This window comes from Astyanax mexicanus, chromosome 6, assembly GCF_023375975.1.
Source record: "Astyanax mexicanus isolate ESR-SI-001 chromosome 6, AstMex3_surface, whole genome shotgun sequence".
In the NCBI taxonomy this organism is placed as follows: Eukaryota; Metazoa; Chordata; class Actinopteri; order Characiformes; family Acestrorhamphidae; genus Astyanax; species Astyanax mexicanus.
Genome location: NC_064413.1, coordinates 15,516,411 through 15,543,079, shown reverse-complemented (window position 1 = coordinate 15,543,079; position 26,669 = coordinate 15,516,411). Strand labels below are relative to the sequence as shown.

Here is a 26,669-nt window from a genome sequence, read left to right as displayed (position 1 = left end):
GAAAGATGTATGTCAATTATTCAAGCAGGCATCTCTTGAGTAAAGATAACTTGTGCTGTGCACATTTATGAAATAGTTAATAATTATTTTTTTAAACCCACTGTGCTATATGCACTCTGTGAATAAGGCTATTAAACTGTCACTGGGGTAATACTCTAAAATGGCTTTAACGTAAACACGTGTACCCTAAGGACCTTTGAGGGTATATTTGCATTGTTTGTACCCAGTGAAACAAATTTATCCATACAGTAGGCAAGAAGGTGTCTTTTAATAATATATTCATAACAAGAAAAAACTAAAGTAGAAAGTGTCTTAAAATAAATAGAGACATGTAATAAACAGGTGTTTTGAATTACCTAATTATCCTCTGGAGGTAACAGGGCCAGAGAGAGTGTGAATAAAGAAAATGTATCATTTAGCCAATACATAGCCTACAAAATACAAAATAGCCTAAATGATACATTATTATTTTTTGCATAATATTTTAAAGATTGTGAGTTTTGCACGTTTTCTGCTGGGAAAGTCTGGCCGAACACATCTGGAAACACCTTAGTTAAGACCACGGTGGTTCAAACCAACATAGTTCAGACTTCTGTGGTACCAACAAAGTACGATGGTTTCGGGAAACGGTCGTACTTCAGATGTTAGTTAGTTTAACGATGCATCGTACCACGTTAGTTCAATGCTAGGCTCCGTCGTTGTACGGGAAACGCACCCCAGGACATTTCCTCACTTTTAAAAAAAAAACCCGGGACGCCAGGGACAGGACGTGAAATATGGACATGTACCAGGAAATACGGACATTTGGTCACCCTAGTGTAGTGTTTTGAAAAAAATGTGTTTTAAAACTGCAATTTGAGTATAAAGCAGGAATTGTGCTTGTAGTTTTGCGGAATTGGTTCCATGGATTGGTGACATGTTGTGTTCATTTTGTCTCAAGTACCAGTATTTGTGTGTAAATAATCAAGAAAAACTGTAATAGGACAGGGGGGAGCATTGTGTTATATTATGTGATTTGCAGTACTTTATATACAGTACCAATCAAGAGTTTGAACACACCTTTTGATTGAAGGTTTTCTTTCTTTAAATATTTAATTTATTTTATACATTGTAGATTAATATTAAAGACATGAAAACAATTAAGGGACATATATGGAATTATATAGTACACAAAAACGAACGATTAACTAAGATGATTGGAATGAGCTGGAGCTTCACAGCGTGAAGGAAAAGCAGCAGCTATTTTTCAGCACCCCCGGTAATTCCTTCAAGACGCTGAGAAAACTATTCCAAGTGACTCTACATCATGAAGACACTGAGATTAAAATACCAAGAGTGCAGATCTGTCCTCAAAGATAAGTATAAAACATGTTCTGGTTTAACACTTTTTGTTAACAAAATATTTCTGCATGTGTTCCTTTATAGCTTTAATATAGTCTTCAATATTAAACTTACAATGTAAAACTGAATGAGAAGAGGTGTGTCCAGACTTTTGACTGGCACTGTATTTATAATAAATACATTTATATCATACAGTTAACTTTTGAGGAGAGTTTTTTATTACTGCCGGCTAAATGCTGGTTCTGCGCATGCGCCCGCGCCCTCTCCTCATTGGTCGTGTGGAGCTGCTAACGGGCGCTCGTGCAGCGCCGCTGCTGCAGTCTGTGCGCGCGGAGCAGCAGCGCGAGGAGGATGGAGCTGAAACTGGTACGGTAAGAGGAGCTGAAGACCCGGATTCATTTATTTAATATAAAAACTTTAATTTAACACAGCTTCTCTCAGCTAATGACACTTACACTGCTGTAGAGCTTCAGCTGCAGTTCTGTGAAGGTTTTAATCAGTTTAATTCAGTTTTAAAGCTGGGTTTAAAGGTGGGTTTAAACTTTAAACGGGTTTTCTCGTCACAATAAAATTTCTTAGGAAAATCTTTCGAAAACAAGGGCTTGAATTCCCTTCTCAAGAGGTCGTTTAAGTACATATATGACATATAAACTAATATGACAATGTATTACAGTGTAAAAAAGAACCCCTTTAATAATATTATATATTATGAACATTATTAAATCTATTTTTCACAATTATTCTGCTCAATTCTGCTGTAATTTGCAATACCTTGTCCGTAAATCTAGTCAGTCACTTTTTAGTGAATATTGATAAGCTGTGTAGTTTTATTACAGTTTAATTTTTTTATTTCACTTTTAAATCTACTGCACTGTTCTATTTAATTTACTTTAAACTATATTAATGTGCCAATTACTTTAATTTAAACTATAATAATATACCATTTTATTCACTTTAAGCTATAATAATATACCATTTTATTCACTTTAAACTATAATAATATACCATTTTATTTAATTTAAACTATAATAATATACTATTTAATTTACTTTAAACTATAATAATGTACCATTTAATTTATTTTTAACTATAATAATGTACCATTTAATGTATTTTAAACTATTATAATGTACCATTTAATCTGCTTAAAATTATTATAATGTGCAAGTTTATGTACTTTAAATTAAATTAATTTTAATGTATTACATTGTACCATTTAATTCACTTTTAATTTTTTAAACTGTACCAATTTATTTTATTTTAAAGTATTACATTGTACTATTTAATTTGCTTTTAGAACTACAGTACTGTACCATTTAATAAAATTTTAATACTGCTGTACTCTACCATTTAAATCACTTTTATACTATAACTCTGTACTATTTAATTCACTTTTAATTTTTTAACTCTACCATTTTATTAATTTTGTTAAAGTATTATATTGTATCATTTAATTTTAATTGTACCTTTTAATGGCTTTCTTTTCATGTCTGATGCATGGATGATATTCTGCTACCTTACTTTTTTATTTTGTTTCCAGGTGCTCTGTGCTGTCTCTCTCCTCTCGTGGTCCAGTGTTTGCCTGGCCTACGTCCTCAGCCGGTCTGGAAAAACAGGAACATCAGACAACTGTAGGCAACCTTTGATTTATTTTTTCTCCTTTATTTCTGTGTGCACAAGCCTGGTTATGATTTTCACACTCAGATGAATGTGAGGTTTTTTGTATGTCATTGAAATTGGGGAGGAAAACCTCTCTGCTCAGGTTTCGTGTTTGTTAGGCCTGTGGCCTGCAAAGCAAGAATAATATAAACTGTAAATGTTCTCGTTTCCACAGAGGAACTGTGGCGTGTACCTTGGAAAGAAGCTCTGTGTTGGGTCTGTTTGTGTACCCAGGAGCGGATCTACTGATGTCTTTCTAAACATGTCAAGCTTGCATGTTTTTGCAGAGAAGTTTGTAGTTCCAAAAGCTGTTTCCAATTCTGAGACTTTAGAAATGGGTCACTTTCCCTTTTTATGGCTTTATTCGTATGCAGTTTGTGTTTTTTCTTCTTCTTTTTTTTTTTTTTTTTTACATTTTTTTAAACATGCGTGCCAGGTTAAGACCTGGCGAGCTGGTAGCATTTGAAGAAACAACCGCTCACTGTTACTGTTGCCCGTCCACCACCTGACTGGTCCGTTGATGGAAATCTGGGCGATATTTGCTTTGCTTTACCTTGAGTCAATATTAAGATGTGCAGAGAGAGCTCCGGTGACTTTTGACCCATATTCACTGACCCCCTGCCTCCCTTTGGGGAAGAAAATACATATATTTGTAGGGTAGAGAGTAAAGAAATATTTAAATGTGTGTATAACTGAGGGCCCCCAACATTACCATTAATGTCACTCAACTGTTATGAAGCCATCATCTTTGTACCACTAGTAGACTTGTAGGACGTACAATCACTGACCACTTTATTCTCAGCTCTACAGCTCTATAGCTGTTCGGTTGACGTGTAGTTTGGGTTAGTCATCTTCTTGTCCAGAGGTATTCAGTGTTACCCACAAAAGGCCAGTGTTGCTGGATAAAACCATTGGTTCCACTGGGAATATAGGGCACTTTGTTGTTCTATAATTACAGAATGTAGCCCTTATTTTTCTTTGCATACTTTATTATCCTCATTTTTGTCTGTTCTAAAGTGGTCTGGACCTCACAGAACCCCCACAGAGCAGGTATTATTTGGGTGGTGGGTTATTCTCAGCACTGCATTGACTCTGACATGATGTGTTAGTGTGTGTTGTGCTGGTACGAGTGGACCGGGCACAGCAGTGCTGTTGGAATTTTTAAACACTTCAGTGACAACAGCATCCAATAGCCACTGACAAAAGACTAGAGAAAGAGCAACACAAACTGTGTAGCAACAGATGAGCCCCTGTCTCTGACTTTACATCTACAATGTGTAACAACTAGGTACGTGTTTCTAATAGAGTGGACAATGAGTGGACCCAGTGTTTAAAAACTCCAGCAGCACTGCTGTTCCTAATTTGTTTATACCAGTGTCAGTATCAGTATGCAGATACACAGATGGCCTGCAGTTTATAATTATAATAATGTAAAGTTCTTTCGTATGGTCAATGTGGCTGATTAAATAAATTAATTAGTGTAGAAACAAGAAGGTGGTGTAACAGTTATGGCTGATTGCATTTGTCTAAATGTGAATTGCCTTATGTCATTGTGCCAGGTAATTAATGACATTTTGCATGTTTATTAATTTATAGTGTAGTGGACCTCAATTAGTACATTAGTTAAAATCATAAAAGGCTACAGTCAGTAATTGTGCATCTACAATGGTATGCAAATATGTGCACACCTCAGATCGAAATATGTTACTGTTCATAGTTAAGAGAGTAAAGGTTGACATAATTTTCAAAAAGCATAACGTTAATTGATACACACCTGTAATATTTTTGCTTGGTCAGTACTTAGCATCACCTGGTTATAAATACTTTTGTTGCATTGTAAAATGTTTGCATGCACCTTTTGAAATTGCTGATTGTACATTTTTGAGGTGGTTTGAGATTATTACTACTGTAGAAGCTATTCTCTTTTCATCTTTAACATTTTCCAGATGGCCTGATTTTTGTTTTCTTAGTCCAAAGCACGATTGATCCAATTTTGCGCTTAACATCTGGAGAGGTTTTATGGCTTTTGATCTCCAGACATCTTTAACTTGGAAATTAGGTCATTGTTTATGTGCTTAGCTAGAAACATAAACAACTGTTTTGACCAGTGTGCCCAAACTTTTGCACAACACTCTATATATAGTGACCTGTAAGGTAGGATATAGTGGTCAGTGAGTGAAAGTGAAAGTTAGCTGTGTCTAATAATCAGGGATTTCTGTATAAACAACTACCTCAGATGGGAAACATGGCCAGGGTAGTTGGACTTTATCTCTTTTGTGTCCTTTGGTTGACTCCTCTGAACTTTTAGTTTTTTTTCATTCTTCTATAAAACAGAAGGAAAGTGAATTTGTGGCTCTGACCAAGTAGACGTGGCTTTAAACTTCCAGCAGATGTTAATGCAGATGTTAATCTCCTCTCCCCCATTTCAGTTCAGTCAGACTCCCAGTATGACAGCACATCAGGATCCTGCAAAAACAGGTGCTTTGAACTGCAGGAAGCCGAGCCCCCGAACTGCCGCTGTGACAACCTTTGCAAAACCTATAACAGCTGCTGCTCAGACTTTGACGAGCACTGTTTGAGGACAGGTAGGCCCCCTACCCCTATGCTGCTTTTGTGCTTCTGACTGCTTGGATGCTGACCTTGCAAATGTGTAGCTGATTAGTCCAGTTTCTGTGAGCTGAATTTCTCATCTGAAGTTCACATGAGGACATTTTTTTCTAAAACACTCCTTGTTTGTTTCCGTGACTTTTTTCCTTTGCACTAGGTTAGTCTAGTTTTATTTACTCTGCTAATGAGCAGGACTTTATGCCCTGGCTGTGTTCTAACTGTAAGTGCTATGTGTCTGTTCCTTCTCTGTCAGAGGGTGGCTTTCAGTGCAGTAAGGAGCGATGTGGGGAAACCCGAAACGACCAACATGCCTGCCACTGCTCAGATGACTGCCTTACCAAAGGGGACTGCTGCACAAACTACAAGACCCTGTGCAAAGGTTGGAAATTCTGTCCAAAAATGCTTTTAAAAGTGGTTACAGACATAATTACTTAAGTTTATATTACACTAAGTAGGACTGCATGACATGTCCGAAATTTATATTACACTACATTTCAAAATTTTGGTTAATACAGTGTAATTTTAGTATCACTATAAACAATACACTATAAACAAAAATACATTGGCCAAGTCAGGAAGCCAGTTTGCTCCATGGTGTATGTGTGTAAGTGATCTGATTTTAAATTTAAAGGTGAAATAATTTTTAAACACATTTATGATACTTTACATTGTAATTAATGTAAATGAAAAAAAATTGAAATGTTTTTTTTGTGAATATATTTTTTACTTTTTTAAACATGTTTTGCACACACAATGACGCATCACAACAAAGTCAGCAGTAAATAAAAAGATGTTGACAATAAAACAGTAAATGCATATACAAAAAGGTAGATATAGTAAGTATGTTACCTAGTTAGTATGACAAATCAGAAATGTGTTTAAAAATCACATCACTGTTACTAAAACATTTATCTTGTAATATATATTGCTGCCATTAAATTATTGTCCAGCCCCAAACACAAGAGACCTCTCTCCTAGAATATGTGAGAAAACAGAAACATGTTTAAAATAAAGCTGAACTAGTACAAAGAGACACCATTTGCTTTGTCATTTGCTGACACTACCCACTTTTCCCCTAGGTGATACTCCCTGGTTGCAGGAAGAGTGTGAGGAGATAAAAACCCATGAGTGTCCTGCTGGGTGAGTCTCGCAGTGTGGTGGAATGGCTCACACTATTTGTAGTATTCTTTTCTCTCATACACTTTCTCTGTGTTACAATAAAAATCATGCTGTAAGCTTTACACCTGAAGTCAAGGCCAAATCTCTGTTTCGAATTTTGCCCCCTCTGTGTGAAAAATGACTTTCTGTCAGCACACAGGCTCAGCAGCAACATAAATTGTGTTCATGACTGCTTATAAATGGTGGGCTTTACTACTTACAGAAGTGCAAGCCTTGCCAGGGCTCAAAGGTCCTATATCACAAAAAGCTCTTAGACAATAAAAAGTTTGTTGTAGCTAACATTTTTAATATTTTTTTTACTCATAGTTCACTTCAGAGTTCATGCAGTATTAGCCGTCATTTATAATCATTTTCATGTAATTCATATCAATACTGTCAGTACTGGGAAAAATAAAAAATAAAAAGATTGGGTGTTTAAATAAACTTTTTTTATTTAAAAAACATCTTCCCTTTCCAGGCCTTGTTTAACACCCTTTACATTTAGTCACTTTATAGGACTAGCATATGGATTGTTTCCTGATCATTTTTTCCTGATAACTAGTGCTTAGTGCAAATTTTACTGGTGTTTTGGTTGTACAGGGAGGAGTTTACAGTGCTATAACATGTGGCTCAAATGCATCTCAGTCCACCTCCTGAAGTGGGTTTGAGTGATCAGGTTTCAAATGCATCTTTGGTGTGTTTACACTTTCCATGTGGCTTGGCCATATTCAGATATAATCCGGATACTTAAGTTGCATGAAGTGTCTAGGTATAAACTGGGTCCTAGTCTGTCAGTATATATTGCAGTTATCCTCAAAATATTGGTTAATCACTTGTCAATAATTTTAAAGGCTGTTTTTTATTTTTGTAATTTATATATATATTTTTATATTTTGTCTTACATATGTTTCAAAGACAAAGTAGCAAATACAGCCTGTATAACAACCTGCATTTCTAAAGGGAGAATGTTTCTAACTGACATTGGGAAACAGGGACAAATTGGATATGGATCCATTTATGTTATACAGTCGATTACCACAAGCAGTCATTTTGGCACACATAGTTTTTGGTTGCTAAAAGGGTTGGTTTAAGTTGAAATTTGGGGGTATTCCTTGAGGGGTTCTTATTTACTAGCAGTTCTGGCAGGTGTTAATTTCCTTATGGTGATAATGGTGACAAACGGCACACTGGGAGCCACACTTCACTCTTCAAATGCAGAACTGAATACACAACACATTTCCTGATGCACAGCACACACTTCACACTACACTGGCCTAATTTACATATCTGTAGCATGCTAACGGCATATTGAGCTGATGCTGTGAGGTCATGAGTGAACACAAAAGACAAAAAAAGAGCTGTGTGTCGAAACACCTGCAAATGAAGTCGTATGGCTGTGTGTTTTACAGGAGGTGGCATGACTGTTTGTGTGTGTGGCTTTTAATTCCAATCCTTTTAAGAGATTCTTAGGTAAGATTCTTAGAGAAGTAGATTAGCTTTCATCAGCCATTTGGCAATGAGACCAAGCTTACTATCAAAAATTGGATCAGATATTTGTGATGATTGGTGTTAAAGTGTATGCATGGCAGTCAGAATGTTTCAGCTGAAATTTTCTTTGTTTAGGTTTGTTCGTCCACCACTCATCATGCTTTCTGTTGATGGCTTTCGTGCCTCCTACATGAAGAGGGGCAATACAGTGATCCCCAACATTGAGAAACTGAGTAAGAATAAATATAAATGTTGTAATGAGACATAAGATTACTTTATATGATTTAATATCAATATCTTAAAGCCCTGATTTTTTTCTTTTACCTTCTCATTATAGGGACATGTGGAACCCATGCACCATACATGAGACCGGTCTACCCAACCAAAACCTACCCAAATTTATATACAATTGCAACGGTATGCATGATATCTGTGCATTTTGTACTGCTGTTGTTTCATATGACTTTATATATAAATTTGTTATGCATTTGTCCTTTATTGTAGGGCCTTTACCCTGAATCCCATGGAATTGTAGGTAACTCTATGCATGATCCTGTCTTTGATGCAACCTTTACACTCAGAGGGAAAGAGAAGCTGAACCATCGTTGGTGGGGAGGACAGCCTGTGAGTCCAACTCTCTCTTCATCTCTCTTTTATAGACCTGTCAGGATAATTTTCTAATCTTTAATCTCTAATCTTTGGTACATTATATTGTTCCTGAAATGACAACAAACAATATTATTGTAATTTTAAGAAAATCTCATGCCACTGATATAAAATGATAGCATAACAATACAGTTGCGCCATTAAAAAAAAACAAATATTGGCAAATTAAACAAGATTAACATGTAAAGCTAAAACTGTCATATGTGCCAGGTCATAATCATTAACATCCACTGCCCTCTTCACTGTGGGTAATAATGCCTTTTATGATGTATTCCTCAATACACATGTGATTCCTTGAATCAAGGAATGTCCCATCTATCTGATACCCACTATATTAATCTCCGATTATTTACATAAGCTTCCCATTAACAAGTTTTCAGACTCACTGAAAAGAAAACACCATGCTGTGCCATTACTACAAATTAATGTTTCTCTGAATAGAGAACCATGTGGACATGTTCCTGTATTTTATATCAATGTCATAATATATATTAAAATATGTTTGCATCTGCGGACATAAGGATATTAGATATTGGCAACAAGCCATTCCACTATCAATGCGTTACCTAAAGTAACATTTACATTACTGTCCAGAGCAACATTATAGCCATGTAACATAGGTAGAAAAGTGCTATGTTAGGAATCTTACTTTAGGACTTTAATTAGTCTACAGTAGTGTGCTTGAACCCTAACCTGCTGTAGAGAAGCCAGTGTTGTTCCCCACTGCACTACTCCAGCTTTCTAAACATGTCTAGACATACCTTTTTTTAAAACATAGCCCTGTACAAAATTATTGAATTCTGTCCTGATCTAATGGGCTTCTTTAAGCAATCACCAAGAGATTAAATTGTAAAATGAACAGGAAATAGAAGTGTATAGGGATGTGTAAGTTTCCTCTTCTTTTGAAATGCTCAGTGTGCATCTGTACTCCCAGCTTCTCCATAGATAAGAGGAGCTCCTGGCACATCTGGCAAACATTAGTTCAACAGCTGGAGCCAATTCCCTGCTTTTACTGAGCTCTCGTCCTTTTTGGCTTTCACCAGAAACTACTGAGTGAGTTGTGAGTGAGTGAGAGGACGCCTGCTGTAAAGACAGAACATATGGAAATAGTAGAGTTGATCAGGTTGTGCATTGAGCTGACAGCGATTACCCAACTGCACAGATGCTTCTTACTGGCTGCTACAGGCTTTTGTAGAAAGTGCTCTCCTTATGTTTCAGAGTATTCATATAATGGGAGTCATCCTATTTACTCTTGAAGTGACCATTTTGTTTAAACCATAGACTGTGTATAGCTGGACAGAGCATCGTCTTTTAAAAATGAAGCCAACACAGGTCGGGCGCCCCCTGCTGTTCGGTTGCAGAAAGCTGTGTAATTCCACCCATCCCCATAGGTTTCAATGGCAAAACAGACAACTTTCAATCACGTTTTTTTCTAATATACTGTAATTCTACCTCCTTTATTTAAACGCAACAGCTAGTTTAACCTCTGCTTATATTGTCAAATTTTTATATCCCCACAGAATTCGTTCTAAAAACGTTATTCAGCTCTATTCAAAAAAGGTGTGGTTATTGTAAAATGGCTGGTTATGGCAGGACCAATATCAGACCGTCAGCTCCGCTCAGCTCTGCAGCCTGTGACCGCGAGGCAGCCCTCAGGGGCGGGGTTATTCAAATGAGTAGGCTGTCTCTCCACAGTCTTTCTCCCTCCTCTGGTCTCTACTGTGCAGACTCGGGTTCAGGATCGCTAACATGGCGGAAGATTTTGGCTTTATTTTCATTGAATGAATGGGAACGGCGACACGGCGTCCATCTTTTTTACAGTCTCTGGTTTAATCTCTCAAGGTTTTAATAACCACATTTAAAATGCGGTTGAATGCCAAGTACAAGCTGAGAGAGCCTGTGAATGATATATGGAGCAGCACCATGGTGCCCAAAACATTTTAAGCTATCTTTACTAGATACTCTTTACTAGACACGCTGATACTCACTGTAATGAGTGAGTGAAGTACTCTCTTGAGGGGTATCTGGTTGGTGGGGTTACATTTTTTTACTCTGCTTACACCACATGCGATAGTAGTTTTACCCATTCTATTAATATTCTATAAAAGTTTGGTTTAGATGCTTACTGGCTTTAGCAGGGATACGCTCTGAATAAGATCGGTATTGCCATCCGTTGGTTAAATAAGCAACTGCAGGGTCTTGTGACCCATCAATTTTTTTGTCTATCATCCTTCCATCTCTGGATACACCCTTTTGAATAATTTTCAAGAAATGACATTTTCTTGTGAGCAAAAGATTTTATTACATTTGTTACTACTATATGAAAAGTGTAAAATTAGGATCAGGTGTGTCACATCAGCTGCTGATGAGTAAAACATTGCTAGAGAGGATTTTTTAGAGAAGCCGTTTTGTCATTAGTCTCGTTTGGTCTCATCATCTTCTCTACATCTTCATATGAAGATTATTAGATGGATATGAGTAGGGGAGTTGTTTTTTATATCATAACAGTCAGAAATCCACAATTTCACTGCCCAAAAAAGTAATTTAAAAGTTAAATATCTAGCCCTACAACCCAGGAGCAAGCTACAAGATGAGTTATACAATTTCCAATAATCCTTAAATGTATCAGGAATCTTGAGGTATACCAGTTGATATCAAAAAGAGACCAAAAATGTCTGATTTACTTTAAAGGTGTGAAAACTTAATTAATTACTTGCAAAACCAAAATAGAAAAAAGCAAAACTTTTCTTTTTGTCTGGGAGTTATTTAAAAAAAATAGTCCCTGTCTGTCTCTCAAAATGAAATGTACTTTTTGAAATCAACCACATTAAAAGTACTCAGCTAGGAGAGTGTGAATTTCCGTACAGAACCCAACTGTAGCGTTTAACGTGTTAACACAATGAAAATAGCTGCTTATCCAGCTCCAAAACTAAATGTGTTCTGCATCTGCTGTTTTGTGTGGCTTTGTGTGTTTGAGTTTAGTTGATGGTGTGCTATTAGCTACTCATTGTGTCTGAAAGATTTACTCTCAAGAGGGGTGTCCAATTAGTGGTGATAATAACCTTTATTCTTTTTGCTGTGTTAGACAAACCTTTTACAGAACTGTCAAAAAGACAGAGTCCTGATTGCTGGAGTGAGAAGTACAACACTGGCTGGGCAACTGTAGCCATGCACCGGCTCCATCTCATTCCAGTTAGCAAATGGACAAGTAACTGCAGCTTCCTGTCAGCATAGAGCTCCTACAGAGAACCTCGCACAAAGTTGCTGTAATCCTTAACTTTAGAATATGTTGCGATTAGAACGCAGGGTTGGATGAATTAAATAAATATTTGTTGGTTGATAGCGATACATAGATGATTGAGCTTTCCATCACTAGCAATTAGTTCAGTGCTTTGTTGATTGTACATCTGACTCCTTCATTTTTCTATCCTCTAGATCTGGATCACTGCTGAGAAGCAGGGGATAAAAGCTGCCACTTTCTTCTGGCCTGTGTAAGTATGAATAAGTTACTTTCTTATTGAGCCTTTCGTAACTTCATCAACATTCAGCAAGGGGTACAGTTGTACACATACACAAACTATCTGAGCTTCATGCATCACCACCTTCATCTGTGTTCTTCAAATAGTAGGACAGTTTCTGGCACAATTATGCTGTAACTCCACTGCAGTCAAAGGTGGAAATGATACACATGTTCCTGCTTTGCTGTGCACTTGGGCAAGCCCCCAGGCAGCTTGAAACATGCCTGCAACACAACGGCTTCCACATTCTCACACACAGAGGTCTTTTAGACTGGAGATTTTTTTGGGCAGGCATAGACACGAGCTCAGCTCAGACTGTTTTTGTAGCAATTTGTGTGAAAAGGGCTTATTTACACAAAGCAAGGCCCATGTGGATTCTAACTTGCAAGTTCCTAAAACTGTGGGGCCAATGCACTATTTAAAGCCCACTTCCTAAACCCTAGATTTGGAAGGATATTAATTTTGTGAATCGATTTAAATATCATCATATCAAGGGAGATTATAAGCCTGATGGAGGACGACAAGACTTCTTGTGGTGATATTAAATTGTGCTTTCCTCTGCACCTCCTCAAAACAAACACTCATGCACACACAAATTCATAAAAAGATCATTTCAGTAGGGTCTAAATTAGGAATGAGGAATAAAGACAATGTGGAATTTAGGTATCCACAAATTTACATATTTCCACAAATTTATTTCTTAAAATCTTTGTGGCTGCTTGTTTTTTCTTAAGTGCAGTTATGTGTTTTCATGTTATGGTTTCTTCTCATTGTTTGTGTTCACAGAGGGATTCCACTGGAGAGGAGGGTGTTGACCATGCTTCAGTGGCTTCACCTCCCTGATGCAGAAAGGTCAGTGTCCCCTCAGTCGTGATACTTTATTGTGTTACCACTTCATTAATACAAACCCAAATCAGAAAAAATTGGGACAGTATGAATAAAGCAAATAATAAAAACATGTCCAATTTTTTTTAACAAAACAATGCAAAACCACATGCTGCACACAATACAAATACAAGGCTGTGGAAGAAAAGGATTTTAAAATTAAAACTGTGACAACAGAGACCTTGTATTGTTGCACACCATAAAACATTTTTGCAAGAAAAATAGGACAAAATGGTCGCATTAATTCCAAAAAATGTGGTGAGTAGAAATGGCAAATGTTTTAATGCTAAATGTTTTACTGTTCCAACATATATTTGGTTCATACCATCTGCAATAAAAGTGAAGTAAATGTTAAAAACACTGGGCTTTTAAAACACAGACCCTTATTTAGTCTTCTTATACAAAGCTTACAGGTGTGTTTAACATCAGTCTATGTATATAAAGACAAATATGCACACTGTTGATTTGGTTATGTTGACTGTACTTCTGCACTGTTTAGAGTGAAAGCTCAAAGGTGAATCGGTTTGTGTTTACAGGCCGTATGTTTACGCCATGCACTCTGAGCAGACGGACACCTACGGCCACAAACTAGGACCCCAGAGCACTGAGGTGGGCAGAGCTCGCAAGAAAACATACACTTACGGTTAAGAAGTCTAGCAGACCATACATGCCACATCTGCTGAAACCACACTAACAAATACACAGACACGGATGTTACATGCTTCATATGTTCCCCAAAGAAAACAAGACTTCAGTTTAAACACCCAAGCACACATATAAACTCACACACACACACTCAGACTCGATGTTGGCAGTAGGTAAGCTTGGCTTGCTACCGTGGTCGACAGGCTGAAAGGAAACCTGCCAAGTCCACATTATTTGGCTCCAATAAACTAGTAAAATTATTCATGTGCTTAAATAAATAGTTATTTTTTCCATGCACTGTTTGCATTTCTAATTTGTGAAATGATCTTGCCTTTCTACAGCTCAACAGCCCTCTGAAGGAGATTGATAAGGTGGTTGGACAACTGATGGATGGTTTGAAACAGATGAAACTTCATCGTTGTGTTAATATCATCCTGGTTGGAGACCATGGTAATGTTGTTAACTTAGTACTTGCATTACATTTACATGGTAAAGTGTATAATTTTAGTATTTAGTAGGGGTGGGCGATATGGCTCTAAAATAATATGACGATATTTCAGGGTATTTTTGCGATAACGATATACTCGCCGATATAGGAAAACAGAAAAATAATTCATTAATTTCAGGAATATAGTATAAGAGTATAACAGCATAATCATAATGTGGCAAAATAAATAATATAGCATAAAACAATATAATGCAGCAAACAATATTGCAGAATATTTAGTGCATGCATATAAACTGCAAACTAAAACAATTATACAATAAATACACTTAAAGCTTCACAGTAAATAATAGACTACTTTTAAGACAGAACAGCCCTATTATCACAATATGGATTTTTAATATTACGATATTTTTGTGTCACGATATATTGTATACAATATAATATTGCCCACCCCTAGTATTTAGCATGGGCACTCAAATTCATGCAGTTTCATAATACATTGAGCTGTACAACATTATGTGTGGTATGACAACTATTTTATTAAAATTTTTACAGAGTTTATGAAAAATATTTTCACCTTGGAAGTTTATTCTTTGTATTGCTTTTAGAAATTGTATTAAATCATTTAAAAATAATTTACTTATAATAAATTTATAATAATTTATTTATAAACACCACTTGAATGTCAAGGTGAAAACTGCTTTTCAGCATTTTAGGTTTGTAATGTACGTTACATAAAAATACAATGTAACATAAGTGATACATAAGCAAAAATTAGACTAGTAATGGAAGCCACCAGAATACCTTATTACATCTCTGAATAAATACACTTAAAGCTTCACAGTAAATAATAGACTACTTTTAAGACAGAACATCTCTATTATCACGATATGGATTTTTAATATTACGATATTTTTGTGTCACGATATATTGTATACAATATAATATTGCCCACCCCTTGTATTTAGCATGGGCACTCAAATTCATGCAGTTTCATAATACAGCTCTGGAAAAAATTAAGAGAGTTTCTCTGAATCAGTTTCTCTTAATTAATTTCTCTAATTTTGCTACAGATAGGTATATGTTTAAGTAAATATATCTCTATCTTTTTAAAATGCAGTTTGTTGGACTGCTGGGAACTAACCCGCTGAATTGTACTCTCCCTCAGGCATGGAGGAAGCTCACTGTGACCGGACGGAGTTCCTCAGTTCGTACATGTCCAACATAGATGACATCATTTTAATCCCTGGCTCTCTCGGAAGAATCCGAGCTCGCCATCCTAACAACTCAAAGTGTGAGTAAATCAGCAGCACAGTGGATAACAATAAGCAGTCTGTCCCCTTCCGATTTAAAAATTGTGTGTGATTTTGGATTTGAATGTCCGCATCTTATGAGTGAGGTTAAATGATGACCAGCGCTTTTATAGCAAGGCGACATGAATTATCAGAGCTGAGGGGGTTGTGCGGGCGTTTAATATTCCTCAATCTACTGTGTCTCATATGTAACATAGAAGGCATTATCACCCACAGTGGAAAGTGCAGTGGCCATCCACTCTAAACTCTTTGTGTAGTCAAGCTGCTCTGGTAGAAATCAGACTATATTGTGATGGCTTGGGTTGGGTTGAGTCCACTCTTTTTGCATACTCAGTGGCCATTTTTGTGCCTCCAGAATAGTGGGATGTTCCAGCAGGATAACGCACTGTGCCTTTGGGCATTTTTGTCCAGATTTGGTCCTGACAAATGGTGTGGCCAGTATGTTTGCCTGATTTTTCTTATAACCTTATGTCTTATAAAATCAAATAACACAGAGCAATGGGTGGCTGTTCAGACTGTGCATCAATCAGCATTTACTGTCAGCAATATTACCATGTTTGATGCTGAATTTCTGTGTTTTGTTTCTTCTAGATGACGCAAAAGCAGTGGTGGCAAACCTTACAGTGAGTCATTTTATTTCACAGTGAATTCTAATTCAGTCCCTTTATACTATGTGTGTCTTTTTTGACGGCATACTGTACATGATATTGTTTAAAAGAATGGATTCATAAAAAATTACACCAGGAGGTCTAATTCTGCTGTTTCACACTTCTGTCACAGTGTAAAAAGCCAGATCAGCACTTTAAACCTTACTTGAAGCAGCACCTTCCTAAACGTCTTCATTATGCAAACAACCGCCGTATTGAGGAGATCCACTTGATGGTGGAAAGAAAATGGCACGTAGCAAGGTAAAGTAATTAAACTATAATAATAGCTTTTTATTAGAAAACTAGTAATAAAAAGGTAATGCATGTGCTGTATGTATTTTATCCATGTTTTCAAATTATGGATGCACTGAATATTCAGCAAACAAAATTATTCAGTAAAATGCGCTGTCTGTGTTCAGCCAAATGAAAAGACCGGATAATTTATACCAAACTTACTTTTTTAAAATCATACTATGCTTTGTTTGCTAGGAAACCTGTTCTGTGTTCAATAAATGTTTTGAAGTTGTAGGTTTGTATAGACATTTAATTGTTCTGTTTAATCTTAAGGGCACCCCTAAATTTAAATCCATCTCAGGTCAGTCGCTATGTAGTATGTAGTAAGCAGTGTTGCTTATCATTGCTGTGACTCAGTCATGCCATTGCTTTTTGGACTTTGTACGCACCTGAACAGTGTTTTTACATACAATTACATTCCAGAATCAATCATTTTGCGTGGATTTGCACATGTAGGATAGTTATGCAGATATTAAACAGGTTATGCATTATGCTATTGATATTAAGCAAGTTTAAAATTGAATTGCTTTTCCTAAAACTCATTTATGCATCAGCTTGCCATCCAAATGCTCTAGAGAAACTTAAGTTTCCACTTCTCTTACAAATGTTCCTAACCCTCACGTAACTCTAATAAGTCGTAACATTTTGTACCAGCCCGCTGTGGAAAGCTATGACTCCTAATATAAACCCATGAGGTCATGGCCAGAGCTAACGCCATAGTCCATAAAGAAGATGTGGATGAAGACAGAGAGGTGGCTCCTTATGGCAGGGTAGGGAAGCCCTCCTCTGTTTGCCTTGGCATGCAGCAGGGCTCGAATGAAAGAGTTCTTTCAGGCGTACCAGTTGAGATACAAACCCGTCTAATTGGTGGCACCAGAGCTCTGAAGCAACTGCTTTTTCACAGGGCAGAGTTTCTTCAGTTTTGTAGGGAGCATCATGAAGCAGGCATTTAAATCTTTTGCTTGTCAAAACAGCATGTTTCTGTATGCTGAAGAGACTCCTGCTGTTATGTGATTTATGCTACGTGCTTGCAGCACCTAGATGTGCTTTAAGAATCACTGTGTGTTCTGTGCAACTTGAACAGCAAAGACTGTCTGTACTGCCACAGCCTAACATATGCAGTTTCTGTATATGTCTCATTGCATCCAAATATTAAAGGAATAGTTTAACCATACATGCCTGTAGCCTGTAAAAATGTTATTTAATTGAGGAGGCTACAATGACCTATTTGTCACTGTTTATTTCAGGAAGATTCCAGAAGTGAAGAGGCATCCAGGCAAGTGTGGCTTTTCGGGTGACCACGGATATGATAACAAGATTACCAGCATGCAGGTACTTACATGGTGCCTCAGTTGGGTTTTAGAACAGGGCTGTGGTGTCATGCGATGTAGTCAGCACTCATGTGGTTTTCTCTTTTAGACTGTTTTCCTTGGATACGGACCAATGTTTAAATTCAAGACGAAGATACCACCATTTGAAAACATTGAGCTGTACAACATTATGTGTGGTATGACAACTATTTTATTACAATTTTTACAGAGTTTATGAAAAATATTTTCACCTTGGAAGTTTATTCTTTGTATTGCTTTTAGAAATTGTATTAAATCATTTAAAAATAATTTACTTATAATAAATTTATAATAATTTATTTATAAACACCACTTGAATGTCAAGGTGAAAACTGCTTTTCAGCATTGTAGGTTTGTAATGTACGTTACATAAAAATACAATGTAACATAAGTGATACATAAGCAAAAATTAGACTAGTAATGGAAGCCACCAGAATACCTTATTACATCTCTGGAGAAGTCATAGGTTCATCATAACAGCATACAGTTGCCCTGTCAAAATTGTATGGGATCATGGCAAAGAGTTTGCCTAAAGGCTTATGTGACACTTATGAGCCTTTGGTCCCCAGCCTCACTACGAAGCATGGTGGTGGTAGCATCATACGTACAAATTCTTTTTAGCTCTATGTGTATTACTATTATCAGCAAAATACCAAAAGCAGTGAATGTAAATAAAAGGTAACAGGGGTGTAGCTACTTAAATAGGTAACATTGCATAACATTTAGAATTGAATTGAATTTATCAAACCCTCTTACATTCTTTCCTTATAGACCTCCTTGGCTTGAAGCCAGTTCCAAACAACGGTACCTACGGCAGCCTGAACCACGTGCTGAAAAACCCTGTCCACAAACCTACCATGCCTGAAGAGGTTACTAAACCGAACCCCTCCGGGGCCGTCACTGCTGTTACTGATGACCTAGGGTGCACCTGCGATGAAAAGGTTAGCAGCAAAGCACATTTATTGTATTTAGGTACACTAAATGTCACAAGGACATATTGTATGTACTAGAACTTGTACTATGTACTGTGTACTATACTAAGATACAAGTTTAAGAATGCTTTACTGTTTACTGTTAAATGAAAATGCATTTATACAAGAAGCAGGTTGCATTAACTTCAGTACACTAAAATATTTAGTTATGATGACCCACTAGCTAGTTAGACCTGCTGAATATAGGTTATTTTAGAACTGCAGTGAGCGCAATCTAAAAGAGTGGGCAGTGAGTGGACACAGTGTTAGAAAACTCCAGCAGCACTGCAGCACAACACACACTAGCACACCATCACCATGCCATTATCACTGTAGTACAGGGAACGACACTCCATCCAAATAATACTTGCTCTGTGGTGTTCCTGTGGGGTTCTAACCAATTAAATGTGAATTTCTATGTAATTATGCCTTATTTCTTTTTAATTGTGAAGTAATTAGTTTATTAGTTGCTGTTGAAATAGTACTTTCATATATAACTATAGTTATTTCCTTTTCCTGTATTTCTAGTAAACTTTACTTTGTGAAAATACAGGGTTTTGTAATTCATGATATTAAACAAACTAGCAGTAGGGTTTTTATTGCTTTTGCTTTCCGCTGATGTGTAGATCTCGTGCTAGAGATTTTCACTTTAATCTTTTGCAGTTGCGTTCAAAAAGTAGGGGGCAGAGGGCTTTGAAAGTGGCCCTGGTAAGAGGCTATAACCTGGAGTCACTCTGGCTCTGTCTCTTACAGAACAAAGTGGAGGAGCTCAATCAACGACTGAGACAAGTTATCAACGGTAATACCCTGCCCATATTAAGCTTTACCTCTGCTTTCTTTTTTAAGTATCTACCAGTCTGCTTGAAAATTTTGTGTCTTTCATCTACATTCACTAAGTGATTTATTAGTAACACTGTACTGCTAATATTGGGTACTAATGCATTTTGCTCTCAAAACAACCCCAGTTCCTTGGATTCCATGTTCCAAAAAGCATTCCTCACACCATTGCACCACCACCACCAGACTGGACTGTTGACACAAGGCATGTTGGTTCTATGGATTTATTCTGTTGGTGCCAGATCTTGATTACAGAGGAGATTAAATCACTGCTCCTATAAACAAAATTAGCAATTTTAGAGAAGATTAAAAAAACAGATACTAAGAACCCAATTTGCGATTTCAGATATTAAATCACAACTTGTATAAACTGACTCACAATTACGATTTGAAGAGGCATGCTCTCAACCAGCATCCCTGTGAGACACTCAGCTACAGCTGACAAATAGAGCTTACTGACAACTCACTCGGCTTTTCCTGCCTCCAAACATACATACACACTTTTAGATGCATTTTAAAGAGTTTTTTAGTTCTGTTTTGCATAAAAATATTGATATACATTTTTGTTAATATAGGTAATATTAGTAAAATAAGACATTTTTTAGACATTCATATACTACTGCTATATACTGGTACATACCACTTACAAACATACCCATAACATGATTCTATCCAGTCCAGTCTATGACATGGAAGGAACAGTTAATAGATTTAACTGAGCAACTCCCAACAACATGCACCAAACAAAAAGTGTTCCCCATTGTTAAAATAATAATTATATTATAATATATAATTATATATCGCTATCAAAGTAAAATGTATAATTAATTGTGATACTGATCTGAGGACATATCGCCCAGCTGTAACTGGGGCTTATTTTCCAGTCTTCACCTGTGCAGTTTTAGTGAGCTTGTGACACTAAAGCCTCAGCTTTCTGTTCTCGGCTGACACAAGCAGAACCGATTCTTTTGCTTTCATACCCCTTTTACCTAAAGACCAATATGGCTCCAACCATATTGTAGACATTCTGTCAGCTCCAACCATAGATGTAACTGTTACATTCTAATGAAAAATTGCAGTGTTTAAAAACTCACACTAGAACATCTGGCACCAACAACCATGCCATGCCCAAAATTGCATTTTGTCTCCATTATACTGCTGCCATACAATTGACTGATTATATATTTATATTAATAAGAACTGATTAATTTCTCAGTGAGTGTTGACTAAAAAAATATCAAATTAGATTTGTCTTCTTCTGACATCTGTATGTACTGTATTTCTGTTTTAGGAAAAAATACATTTTGTATGTGTTTTTCTGTTTTTTTTTTTTAGATAGCAAGAATCTTCCTCACGGTCGCCCAGCAGTCATGTTCCGCACAAAGTACAGCATCCTACACCACAGCGACTACATCAGCGGATACAGCGAATCTCTGTTTATGCCTCTGTGGACCTCCTATACAGTCCCTAAACAGGTATCAAAGAGCTACACTCCACCAGCAGTTTGAGTAAGAGTATATGTGCTTCAGAGGTCCTTAGTAATCCCACAATGTTTCAGTTACTAGTCTCTAATGGTGTGGGGCAAAGGGTTCATTATAGGTGTCAGCCTGTTTGTTTCACATATAATTCTCTTCTCTGTTTTTTTAACTGTTATAGGATCTGTCATACTTTGTCAGCTTTATTGTCTGTAAAGTTTTTGCTACAAATGTGTCCCATTTGTACATTTCAGGTGGATGTGACCCCTCTTCCAGAAGCACTAAGTAACTGTGTAAGGCCTGATGCCAGAGTTCCACCTGCTTACAGCCAGTCCTGCACAAACTACCGAGCTGACAAACAGATCTCCTACAGTTTTCTTTACCCACCTCGTGAGTCACCTTCTTTGCAGATCCAGAATTAACCCCGTTAAAACCTAAAGGCTTGTAAATTAACTATTTTGGTTTGTTCAGAAGTGCATGTAAGATATAAATTGAATTGTGAATTATTATTATTATTAATATTTTTATTTTATTTTATTAATATTTAGCAATAATTTAATAACATTAATAGTAATATACAGTGCTATTTAATAGTTGTAAATATTAATGAATTGGATATACAGTGGTTTGAAAACGTTTGGGCACCCCTGATAATTTTCATGATTTTTCTTTATAAATCACTGGTTGTTCAGATCAGCAATTTCAGTTAAATATATCATATAGCAGATGAACACATTGATATTTCAGAAGTGAAATGAAGTTTATAGGATTTACAGAAAGTGTGCAATAATTCTTCAAACAAAATTAGGCAGGTGAATACATTTGGGCACCCTTCGTTTTTTTATTGATTTAAATACCTTTAGCACTAATTACTGAACAACAAAATTTGTTTTTGTAAGCTCTGTGACCCTTGACCTGCATACAAAAGTTAATAAAATTATGTTAAGTTTTTCTCCTCTTTGCATCTTCTCATCATGCTGTGAGGCTGTGTGGTCAGTGCAGGTACTGGGAATCTTGTTGAAGTTGAGGGTCACATGGATTCCACGTTGAAGTTGTACTTGAAGTTGCGTGGGGGCTGGATTCTTCAAAAAGACAGCGACCCTAAACACTGCTCAAAATCTACTAAAATATTTATGCAGAAGAGCAAGTACAGTGTTCTGGAATGATCATCTCAGTTCCCAGACCTGAATATTACTGAAAATCTGTGGTGTGATTTAAAGAGGGCTGTTCATGATCAGAAACCATCAAACCTGACTGAACTGGAGATGTTTTGTAAAGAAGAATGGTCCAAAATACCTTCAACCAGAAACCAGACTCTCATTAAAAGCTTTATGAAGTGTTTATAGGCTGTTATTTCTGCAAAAGGATGATCTTATAAATATTTATGTATTTTTCTGTTAGGGTGCCCAAATTTATGCACCTGCCTAATTTTGTTTAATTAATGCTGTACTACTCTACTATTTAATACTAGACTATATTATAAAATATGTTAAATTATAGGTTGCTAGGTGTGTGTATAACCCTCAGGAGGGTTGCCAGTTGAACACAGAACCCACACTGGGAGGATTCTGACAATAGTTCTAATGTCTGAAGAGATTCATGTGAGATCATGCAGGCAAAAGTTGTTGGGTTTATGGTAAAACCAGCTGGAGTACTTGCATACTGATCTGTATTTTACTGCATCTGAACCTTAACCTCATAATGAAAAAAATATATATTGGTAAAATCTCGTCTCGTCTCATCTTGTGAGATGAGTGTCTCGTCACACCTTTACATCTGTCAGTGTATTAAAATAGGATATGCTGTAGGCTTGTTTATTATGTGTGCTATTATTTTGACCATCACTGCAAAAAAAAAGGATTGACTGGTGTTTGTTTCGTGATTGACAGAGTTGGCTTCCTCTCAGGAAGCAAGATACGATGCCGTGCTCATCACCAACACTGTGCCGATGTACCCAGCATTCAAACGTAAGAATTACAGCCTCTTTCATCATCTACTTGAAGAACAGTTTGTTGTGGTCTTGCTTAATTACTGTATGCACTAATAGTTATAAGCAAGATGCTGCCCAGTCAGAACTGTGCTTATGACATTAACCACACTTATTTCGTCTCTCAGTTTTTAAGCATGTGTTTCCAATCACAATTTAACAGTTCAGATGATGTTAAAATGACCAGTCCAGACCCTGGGTTTGTGCTTTGCATATCAGCATGCCCCATTACTTTTAATTGTTCAGTGGTGGAGCAGATGATTATTATTAAAGCTGACACCAGGAAGAAATTTGTATAATTAGAGTTTGCAATTAACACGACAGGTTTTAAGTGAACCTGAAGCAAATGCTTGTGGTCTGCTCAGTCTCATTGAGCCTTTGACTATACGTGGTTGTGTGTGTATGTGTGTTTGCTTAGTAAGTGAGAAGCGATGTCAGACAGAATTCCTATTTCATTACCTGAAGTCTGGCTCAAATTATCCCCGCAAAGCCTTCAGAAGGACTAGGAGGGCTGTGTTGTATCTTTCAGGAAGTTATTTGTTGTGCTTAGGTGTAATTACCATCACAAAAAACCTAGGAAAGAAGTCTTTAAAAAGGGGGTTTGTGTGTGTGTGTGTTTGTGTGTGTCTTTTAAAGCTGTGTGTGGCCTGTGGTATGAACTTGGGTTGAAAACAGCCCGTTGTGTGAGTGGTGCCTCTGTTTCAGATTAGTTGTTCACACAACCAGCATCCCCTCAGAGGAAATGAATTGGTGGATACACACACACACACACACACACACACACACACACACTGCTTATGTGGATACAAAAGATCTACCAGAAACTTTTTAAATATGCTTTTTCATACAATACGGAAAACTTTTAATTTTGCTGCACAAATGAATCCGTCACACACCAGTGCTTATGTATATGTATCCAGTCTTCAGTCTCCCACTGTTTGGAGCAGTAGACGGGTATACAGGAGGCTTGGCAGCTAGAGCAGAGCTTGAGGGCTGGTGGGTGAGTGTGGTGTGTCTGCTTTCGATTAGCTGGGCTGGAAAAGGGAGCACTAAGGTTCCCTTTGAAGAGCTGCCACCCGCAGTGGCTCAAGGCCTTCTTTCTCTCTTTCTTTTTTGAGCTCTGTCCTCAGTAACTCCCCCGAAGTTTGTGTGTAGCCAGCTTGCCCTTACACCATTTCTTCTGACCTCTTCTCCTGTCATCTGGAGTAATTAATTACCCAATTACACACCCCATTTACCTCCCATACTCTTCAAACAGCCATTAAACAAGAGAAAGAAATGAAAATGGTAAAACGTTATGCGTTAGACATGTGTGTCTATGAGTCTATGTGTGTTTATCCTAACATTGAATCGTTTACATGCACTTCAGAATTTAATAATAAACAGATTTCTGCAGTTACCCCTTTATTTATTATATAAGTAGTTATATTACGTATTATATAAGTGGTCATATAAACAGCATACTTCGATTTCTTTCATCAGAGTTTCAAGTATCCAGAAATCTGTTTAAGAAATTAGAAATTAAGAAAATTGTATTTCTCAGTCGTTGAAAACATTTAATCAGAGTATTCTTAGATTTCTCAGTCTGCACATGCTTGAAAACTGTGGTAATGAAAATAAGTGAGACAAGTTCATGTAAGCATGTTGATCATATTACTAATAAACACCAATGTAAACCAGATTATGAATTACATGTAAACACGTCCGCTCTCTCTGTATGTAAATCTCCCTCCCTCGCTCTCTGTCATAGGTGTGTGGACCTACTTCCAGAAGGCTCTAGTGAAGAAGTTTGCCAGTGAGAGGAATGGACTCAATGTGGTCATTGGCCCCGTCTTTGACTACGACTATGATGGCCTTCGGGACTCAGCAGAGAAGATGAAACAGTATGAGAGCAATATAAAAATCACAATATTACGTTTTTAATGGATCATGTTGACTATCTTTTTTAAGAAAAACACTTTAATCGCTATGTGTGTGTCTGTGTGCAGGTATGTGAGTGGCTCTGTGTATATCCCCACTCATTTCTTCATCGTGGCAACGAGCTGTCTGGATTATACACAGACTGTGGATTCATGCGAGGGCCCTCTCAGTGTCTTCTCCTTCATCTTGCCTCACCGAGCAGATAATGATGAGACCTGCAATGTAAGATAGACTCTGCCTGATATGTTTATTTTGTAGCTAATATTTGTGAGGCAAAAATGTTAATTAGCAATAAAATCAGACAGTAAACTTGTATATTATTATTGAACAGGAACTAGTTTCGTGTCCCATGACTTTTGCCATGTTCCATGGAAGCTAAAAAGTGCTGCCCTGACCTGCATAATATGGGTGTGAGGCGTCCTGCGTTAAATGTCAATATGATTTCTGACAGAGTCAGTTGTCTGTTTTGGCAAGGACAATTTTAAACAGACACGATCATTACAGCGCACTGCTCTGTCCTCTGTGGGTGGTAATGCCGATTATGTTATATTCCCAATTCACACATCACAGTGGACACTGCATAACTTCAGAAATCCTATGACTTGTCAGTGTATGTTAAGTTATTAAATATTAATTTTATGCTCAAGTATTTAAGTATTAAATATACAGCCTAACTTAATGTGCCAGCCTTTTTTGTAGCATCATGTGTGATAGAGGAAGACTTAGCAAGCTGGGAAAACTGAGATTAACTAAACTGGTGTAAAAAAAAAAAAGAACTGGTGGAGAAAAACTGACTGCTTCTAGACAAAAGTTGTTTTTAATGCCTGCTGTGTTTTTTTGTTGTCATCCAGAGTTCAGAGGAAGACTCAAAATGGGTGGAGGAGCTGATGAAGATGCACACAGCACGTGTGCGGGACGTTGAGCTCCTGACCGGACTGGACTTCTACCGCCGCTCCAGCCAGAGTTACACCGATATCCTCTCTCTAAAGACGTATCTGCACACGTACGAGAGCGAGATCTGAACCACTGCCATCCTTCCACTAGGCGCAGGCCTTATCCCATCAAACTCCCCACCACCACTATCCCGTACCCCCTCCACTGCCCCCACCCTCGTGAAATGGTGTATATTTTTATACAAGCTGTCATATTTATTGTCTATTGTGTAACGTTTTCAAAAATTTCTTACATTTTTCCTTCAATAAATTACATGCATGAATGGGCCAAATTGAAATGAATTTAATAACAGTGTGAACATGTTGCTTTTTCTTTGTATTGAGTGAGAGATGTGTGCTGTGGTGAGTGTGGGTGAGACTGATAAGTACTAGAGTGAGAATTTGTACTGTATACTGTAATGAAACTTGTAATATTGCCTTTGAACATGTACCACTTCCACTTGTGTGATTCGCTTTGTTTATTATATGTAAAACTGAATGTCATGTAATTAAACACTTTTATACTTAG

At 37.0% G+C, this 26,669-nt stretch overlaps 1 protein-coding gene across 3 annotated transcripts; it reads left to right on the top strand.

Moving 5' to 3' along the window:
* The first annotated feature begins 1,559 nt into the window (after positions 1–1,559).
* Positions 1,560–26,669, top strand: enpp2 (ectonucleotide pyrophosphatase/phosphodiesterase 2). Of its 3 annotated transcripts, none has more exons than XM_049480556.1 (25): positions 1,560–1,712; positions 2,882–2,972; positions 5,430–5,585; positions 5,861–5,986; positions 6,687–6,747; positions 8,389–8,486; positions 8,591–8,670; positions 8,758–8,877; positions 12,355–12,410; positions 13,224–13,289; positions 13,859–13,931; positions 14,309–14,417; positions 15,584–15,709; positions 16,320–16,351; positions 16,509–16,636; positions 17,917–18,001; positions 18,089–18,176; positions 18,790–18,959; positions 19,743–19,788; positions 21,162–21,301; positions 21,556–21,691; positions 23,191–23,268; positions 25,039–25,171; positions 25,277–25,430; positions 26,060–26,669. In XM_049480556.1, the coding sequence occupies exons 1-25, from the start codon at positions 1,575–1,577 to the stop codon at positions 26,228–26,230; spliced, it is 2,661 nt and encodes an 886-aa protein (XP_049336513.1). In that variant the 5' UTR covers positions 1,560–1,574; the 3' UTR covers positions 26,231–26,669. The 3 variants fall into 3 exon arrangements, with proteins under 3 accessions (XP_049336513.1, XP_049336512.1, XP_049336514.1); XM_049480555.1 differs by having other exon boundaries at positions 19,653–19,788; XM_049480557.1 differs by having other exon boundaries at positions 1,607–1,707; positions 19,653–19,788.